Here is a 7,798-nt window from a genome sequence, read left to right on the forward strand (position 1 = left end):
GGCTTATCTTTACGTTGTATTGCATATATGACGGCGAAGCAACAAGGTTCAACTAAACACTAAACACAACGTGTTTCTGATCCGACAGCAGCAATAAAAAAGAATCAAAGCTTGAATGGAAACAAATCAGTTTGAAGTTCATCTCAGATATCTTTTGGTAAAATGTCTCATTTAATTCTGTTTAATGAACACTAATGACCGGATACCGCTAATGAATCATTTAATCGCGTGATAAATCTTTCAGTCACTCCGTCACTTTGCTGGTTTTAATGTTCTTTCCCTCTGTGTGGATTAAAAAATGACTGCCGCTAATGAGTTTTTCCAAGAAGATCGAAACTTATATCGCAGTTTTCCGTGTGATGCTACAAGACGTATGAGAGTAAATCATCGGGGGAACGTGTCCTGAAACACAAACGGATTCATTTGTTTCTTTGTTCGTTACGGCTGGTTTGTGTTTATATACAGACTTTTTCTTCAAAAAGAGTTCTTGATCTCAGTGAGACGTCTGCATAGTCCCACCTAAGATCTTTAAGTGACCAACTCTGTTTTCTAGAACACTGGTTCCCAAACTGTGGTACCACTGGTGGTCGGCATCCTCCATGCAGATAGTGCATAATGCATAATACATCCATGATTAGGTAAGAACTAAAATGTAACTACTAATACAATAAGATCAAATGAACGATACAAAAGCCCAATGATTGAGCAGCGTGGATCAGGAAAAACACTTTCACACCAGATTATCTCGTTTTTTTATTCAGGAAACAGCAACCACAGTAAACAATAAAAAAAATCTTCTTATTGGGAATAAACCTGCCTCCTATGTGAAGAGACGCTGCTGTGACTGTAACTCGTGTCATGATGTTGTTACTTGGAGAGATGATTATTTCGCAGTGTAAAAAGCAGATTTGTTAAGTTTAAATGATCCAGAAAATGGGTTTGATTTTATTCCGTGTTGTCGTTTTTTTACTCAGATCTACAACTTTGTTTAGTCCGATTAAACAAAAACTGATTTTGGCTGTTCACCTATGAAATATTTAAATTAACGAGTTGCTTCGAGAGACGAGAAAAAACTTCACGCCTGTAGCTTTCCAAATGTAAACAAGTTCATTAAAAGTTAGCAGACGCTTTCAGGGTTTGATAAATAGCTGCACATGTGGGATGAGCCAAATGTCTGGCATGACACAGAAATAAAAACTAACTACAACCACACACCATGACCCCGTAATAAGAATTACAACCTTCACTATGAGTCAGATGATCGCAGAGAACAGTTGAGTAAGCTGTATGGAGGCTCTTTAATTAAACACACATACAGTATATGAATCAGAATCTAAAAATTTCACACTAACATATTATTAACACAAATACACACAGACTGAAATAGTTCCAGCGTTGCATGCACGGACATGCAGACAGACAGACAGATGCCTTTCTGTGTGAGCCACACTTCGTTATTTGTTGTGCCGTGAAGGAAAGTTGTGTATTTGAATGAAAACATCCCTATATATACACAATGAACACACACACACATACATGCGTATAGCAGGCTGAGTCAGAGCGAAAGCCTGTTTGTGTCGCGGTGTATTTGTGTGTAAGGACAGAAACATCCGAGCTAAAAACACTGGGCACCTGTTCCCTGGATCCCACTGGGAGAAATTCCACTCCTCAGTCACTGTGTGTGTGTGCATGTGTGTGTGTGTGTGCATGTGTGTGTGTGTGTGTGTGTGTGTGTGTGTGTGTGCGTGTGTGTGTGTGTGTCAGTAATAAGAATGTTGACACTGGACTTTCCTGTCTCACGTGGACACCGTGCGACATCACTTCCTTTACGACCCTCCTCTATTTAAAGTCCGCCGCGGAGCCAGAGGGGCTTCATCAGGGGATTAAAGTCAAAGCCCTCGCACCCTTCACACCAGCAGCTCACCCACTAACCGAATGGCCATCTGGAAGGTTTCGGATGTTTCCTTGAAGGTCCATCCCGGCTATAAAGGCTGAAGGCTGAACTCACTTTTGTCTGCAATCATCTGGACAGTTTAACTCTGAAAGTCCAAGACTTTTAAGTCTTTATTCGTTCACTTTTGGAAACAGTTTGGAGACACAAACGGACTCAAGGAACTGCCACAACACATTCTGCAAGATCTTCAACTAAAGCATACCACATCCCTTCCGGTAACCTGTCAACATGAGTAGCAGTGGGACCACCACGATAACACCAAAGGAGCCACCGGCTTTCAAACGAGCGGTACGGAAAGTGAGATGCGCCGCTATGGTGGCCAACTTGGCCAAAAGCTGGCAGGGTTGGGCCAATGACCACTCCGACAAGCAGGATAGCATCCCGACTGGCTGGATGCCTTCGTCTATTGAAGAAGAAGACAAAAAAGAGCGTAACCACGTGGTCAAACTCAGCATCACCCCACGTGTAGTCAAGGCCGACGCCGGCGACGGCAGCGGGAGTCAGATCCGGGCCTGTTCTGTGACCAAGACCGTCCAGCCAAAGCGCAGCGAGTGCAGCAGCATCGATTTGGTCAACGCCATCCGAGGCAAGATGGAGTCGGGTCCCGAGGAGAGCAAGCGATTCCTGGGCAACGAGTCGCCGACAAGGCGGCGCCAGATGAGAGCACTGCAGAGCGCAGGAGGAGGAGGAGGTGGAGGGATTATCGAAGGCAGGAAGCAGATGCTCCAGGAGAAGAAGCCCGAGTCAAGGAGCAGCAGCGTGGACACAGAGGACAGCGGGCTGGGAGAGGAGGCCGGGCTGAGCGACAACGGCGAAACGAAAAACGAGCAGAGCGAAGTCAAGAAACCGACCAACAGGCCCAAGGTAGAGTTTAATTATGTTGAAACATGATGATGTGTTATAAGTTACCAATCGATCAAAGACATGTGTCTGTCAGAGTGTGGGACTCGATGAGCCCTCAGGGAGCTTTTGAGCCTCTTTTGTCTTTTTGTTTTGGTTTTACAGCAAATTCTCTGTTTGGTTCAGACTCTGCACTTTTAGTTTCCATCAACAGGAGACAATAAACTGATGAACCAAATGCACCAGAACCAAATGACCAACTATCCGGTAATGGAGCATTTAGATGTTAACGACAAAAAAAAAAAAAGAGTTAAAAGGAGAATGAATATCGGACTAACATCTGTCCAATGCGTCAAATGTGGCAGCCTGGTCAGCAATGCTGCCCTTTAAACTATGACGCTGTACGTACCCTATAGAGTCTTTTCTCTAGGCGCGTCATGTTTTCATGTCCAATTGAACTATGAATCTTACTGACCAATAAAAAGATGTTTTGTCACGTCAGATAGAAGGAGAACATTGGATAAATTAACATTTTGAGTTTTGATTCACGGCTAGACGACGAGCTCTGTGATCTCTGAACCGAGTCAGACCGATGCGCGCACGTCAGTGTCAGCTGACCTTTAACCTGGATTACGCTGATTTCAATGAAACCATGCTCCGTACAAACATGTAGGACAGCCGTGCTATTGATAGTTCACCAACTGCGGTGGACATAAACCGGAGAGTCGAGGCTAAAAACAAAACACGTATGTCCACTTTTGCTCACGATCATCGATTTCCATTTGTCATCAGTGTTAATCAGCAGTTTGTGATGCAGGTGCATGCATCTCATATCTGTTGTAGATTTAACTGAACGTCCAAATAACTCAAAGTTAATAATAATCGGTTGAAAGCTGCCAGAGGACACTTTTTCACAATTTGTCATCAGAAAATACATAAAGACAAAGAAGCAAAGGCCAAACACTTTATCTCTAGCTGACATCCAAACCTCTGATTGTGATGGAGCTCATGAGAGAACTGGTTCTTTGTGTCTTTCAGTGTTGTTGGCTTGTAGAAGATCGAATGAGGAGCATTACTAAAGTTACATTTTGCATAATTGCCCTTTAAAGTCGAGACATTTATACGAGACACAATAAATATTTCTCATGTCTCTGAATCAACCACACGGCGGAGACGGCAAATACTCTAAATTAGAGCATTAAGATTCACAAAGTGTGAATAAACAAGTTGGAGCAGACGTCTGTTTGAAGTCACCTGAAACTCAAACAGCTGCATAACTCCCAACATTGAATCTCTCTCTCTCTATAAAAGGCGAAGGAGCCGGCGAGCCGCATTGCCAGAGAGCGCGTCCAACACATAAAAACAGAAGCTTGGCCTCGCCGCAGTGGAATATACGTAAATAAAAATAGTCACGCTCCAACCTGACCTTCAGGTGGAGCGGGCGGGGAGGTGAGAACAGGGTGAAGGGAGAGAGGTGAGGAACGTAGGACACGAGAAGGAAGATGTTTTATTTGATTCATTTAGTTTATTTATCTTGAGCATTAGCTGCTCTCTGACTGCTGGTCACAAACACGAGTTTCTGGAAACAAGGTCGACCAACCGAAACAGTAAAAGCTGCATCAAAAGCTCATTGTACCTGCAAAGACTGGTGTGTATATGACTCACATACACAGCTTTGTGCTTATATAAAAACATTGATTAAAATATTCCATCTGCAGGTCCTGAGTTCAGTATAAATTAGCCTTATTGATGTAATAAACATGCAATTAACAATTCAAAGTAAAGGTTATTCGATCATGTCGTGTAATAGCTCCTTTGATACAGTTTTATTATTATGGACCGGATGTTTTATTGAGTAATACTGATGCCACGATGTGAACAGCTCTTTAATAGGATGGTTCATCAAGCTGAAGCCCATTTAAGTACTTTCAATATCACTGAGTACTTCAATCTATTACAATGAGTTATATTTTATAAGATATTCACATGTTGACAATTTTAATCTGGGTAGATAAGTTGTGCATGTAGAGTAAAGTGTAATGTTCCTCTCTGAAATGTCGTGAAGTAAACGTGCAAACATGGAAACACCCAAGTAAAGTAAAGATGCCACTAAAATTGTACCAGCAACAAATGTTGAGAACCAAAGATGGAGGAAAAATAGAAGAAAGAAAAATAGTACGAGGATCGTTTTCACTTTAAGGGTTCACAGAATTTTGTAGACGGTCCCTCCGCGACAGGTCCTCACTTTTCATAGAACGAATACCGAAGAGATACGGTGACACTGATCTGAAGGCCTGGCAAGCTGAGGGAAATACCAAGGGAGGCTGGAAAGAGGGTGAGACGGGGGAGGAGGGGGGAAGGGCCGTGACTCTCCAACCTTTCCTGTCAGAGGACAAAGTTCACACCCTCCACCCCACAAATTTCCTCAACGACAGGGAGGAGCAAGCAACCGATAAAGAAAGGTTGCTTCAGTGGAGAAAAGGTTCAGTGAAATTAATTTCAGCAGGATAGAATCAGAAGGTTTGAGAAGCACTGGGGTTGAAAGTCAAGATTAAATATGGAGAGCAGAGAGATTTTCTATATTTATTGTTCGTCAGAAAACAGATATCGGATCCTCTTATTTCCATTGGTGCAAATGTTCGGGTGGATGGGGATCAATTACACCAAGGAGAGGAGAGTTTATTTCAAGATTGGAGGGTCATCAGTCAATGCAGAGAGGTGGGGTCAATGCACATCTTAAAAAGATTCATGCAAGCAAGTTTTAATGAGCAGCAACATATTTATGACAGGATACAGCAGGGATTGTGGGAAATGTGGTCCAAATATATATTTTTTTTAAAACACAAGTTTGCTCAGACATACTATATACAGACATACTGTTTTGTGTTCAAAAGTTCAGAGTCATGCAGCAGAGCCCAGGATCCTGACTTTTAGTTTCTCATATGGGTCACCAAGAAATGCTGGATCCTACATTTCCCATGATGCAAATATTTTCTTTTCAAACTCCAAATTCTCAGGGCTGCACAAAGCACAATATAGAGCTGTTTTTTATGGGTTACGTTGTACTCGTTGGGGCTAGTAAACTGATTTTGCTATGTAAATATTCAAGGAGCTCCTTTAGAGAAATGTATATAAGATAAACTGTGATGCCTTTTATCATTTATTTCCAGATTAAGATTGCTTCTCAGAACGACATCAAAAACCGCTGGCAGCAGTGGTCCAAGCAGCACATGGAAGGGCAGAAGCTCAACCCCTTCAGCGAGGAGTTTGACCACGAGTACGCCATGGCCCAGCGCCTCCGCAAGGGCGACTCCGGCTACGGTCGACCGAAAGACGGCTCCAGGACTGCAGAGAGGGGCGACAGGGCCCAGAAACACATCCACAGGGAGATGGAGGAAATGGTGTGGATCATCAGAGACATGGCCTATAAGGACAAAGAGGGGAGGACCGTCATCAGCTTCGGCCGACTCTTTGACCGCTACGTGAAGATCTCAGATAAGGTGGTGGGCATCCTGCTGCGCTGCCGCAAACACAAGATGCTGGACTTTGAAGGGGAGATGCTGTGGAAAGGACAGGACGATCACGTGATCATCACACTGAGGGACTGAGGACAGACGCGATGTCTTACGGACATTCATACACATGTTTCGCAGATAGGCGACACGTGGAGGAAATGATAGTTTCATCAGTGAAAACAATGAAAAAGTTTTAAATTTTAATGTACATAAATTATTGAAAGGCATATGAGCGACACGCACAGTAGAGACATTAGTTCTTCTCGTAGACCTGACAGATCATCTGCCGAAGGGAAGCTATCTTTAGCATGCTCACTATGCTCGCCTTGCCGTCTATGCTACACGTTGGAAGTCTCGAGAGTCCGACACAATGCCAGTCATGCTGGGGAAGCTTCACGCAGACGATGGGGCTGAAGAAACTTCAGCTTCATCTCAAAATTCACAGCAAGACTCGACAGAGTGTGTGTTTTTGTCCTCTCGGGCTTTGAGTTCATGGTGACAGGACAAAAAGACACGAATCACACAGACATGTGACCAAGATTTGTTTTTCTCTTTTAAACTGAACTTTGTGTTTCTTTGTAAAGAATGTTATTATATGTGCAATTTGTAAGAACCCAAATTAAAACAGTGCCACATTTTGCATGTGAATGGAGACGATGACTATTCGGTTTGAATTAAAAGCAGGTTTAAAAAAAGGACTGATGTACAGACACGGCTTACTTTTGGACTTTTTCTAGATCTGGTAACTTTCTCTGGATCGCACCAACGATCTGTGAAATGCTGACGAAGGAGAAAGCAGAAATGCTTTGTAGACTTATGTGATGAGAACACACAGTAGTATGTTGCAGTGATGTAAAGGTGATTTAAGTATATTTATTCAAGTAAGTACTGTAACTTATGATTTCTAGGTGCTTAATTGTTTATTCTACCTTAGACCTCTACTACAGTTCAAAGGGAAACATTATACTTCACTACAGGTGTAGCTACTTTTATTCTACATACAGAGTTAACAGGGTTTAAATAACATGCAGAGTCACTAACTCTGAGATGGGTTATTCTGTATTTTACTTTTAATAATTTAAGCACATTCTTATTAAAATAGGATTTTGGGTGCAGGTCTTCTGCAGATATTCTGTCTGCAGAGCTACAGGCCGATCATGAGCTCGAGCTTCATAATAGAAATCTTAACTGTGAATGTATGTTTGACAGACTCGTGTCTCTTGAGCGTATGTGATAACGTGTGATAGTTCTGGCATAAATGATTTTATTGTGAAATGTATTTTACCTCATTTTAACATTTTTGGACTTTTATTGTTGTAAAAAAAAACAAAGTAAAAGTGTGTAACAATTCTATTATGAAATGTGGTACACAAACTTTGTGGCATACCTTAACTGTGACTCCTCTGCACACTAATAAGAAGATCGGTGGTTCGATCCCCGCCTCCTCCAGTCTGCATGTCAAAGTGTCCTTGAGCAAGACGCTGAACCC

At 42.5% G+C, this 7,798-nt stretch overlaps 1 protein-coding gene across 1 annotated transcript; it reads left to right on the forward strand.

Moving 5' to 3' along the window:
• The first annotated feature begins 1,736 nt into the window (after nt 1-1,736).
• abraa (actin binding Rho activating protein a) lies at nt 1,737-6,921 on the forward strand. The gene is made up of 2 exons (XM_010750951.3): nt 1,737-2,818; nt 5,965-6,921. The coding sequence occupies exons 1-2, from the start codon at nt 2,183-2,185 to the stop codon at nt 6,400-6,402; spliced, it is 1,074 nt and encodes a 357-aa protein (XP_010749253.2). The 5' UTR covers nt 1,737-2,182; the 3' UTR covers nt 6,403-6,921.
• Nucleotides 6,922-7,798: the final 877 nt, after the last annotated feature.

Source organism: Larimichthys crocea, chromosome VI (assembly GCF_000972845.2).
Source record: "Larimichthys crocea isolate SSNF chromosome VI, L_crocea_2.0, whole genome shotgun sequence".
NCBI classification, from domain to species: Eukaryota; Metazoa; Chordata; class Actinopteri; family Sciaenidae; genus Larimichthys; species Larimichthys crocea.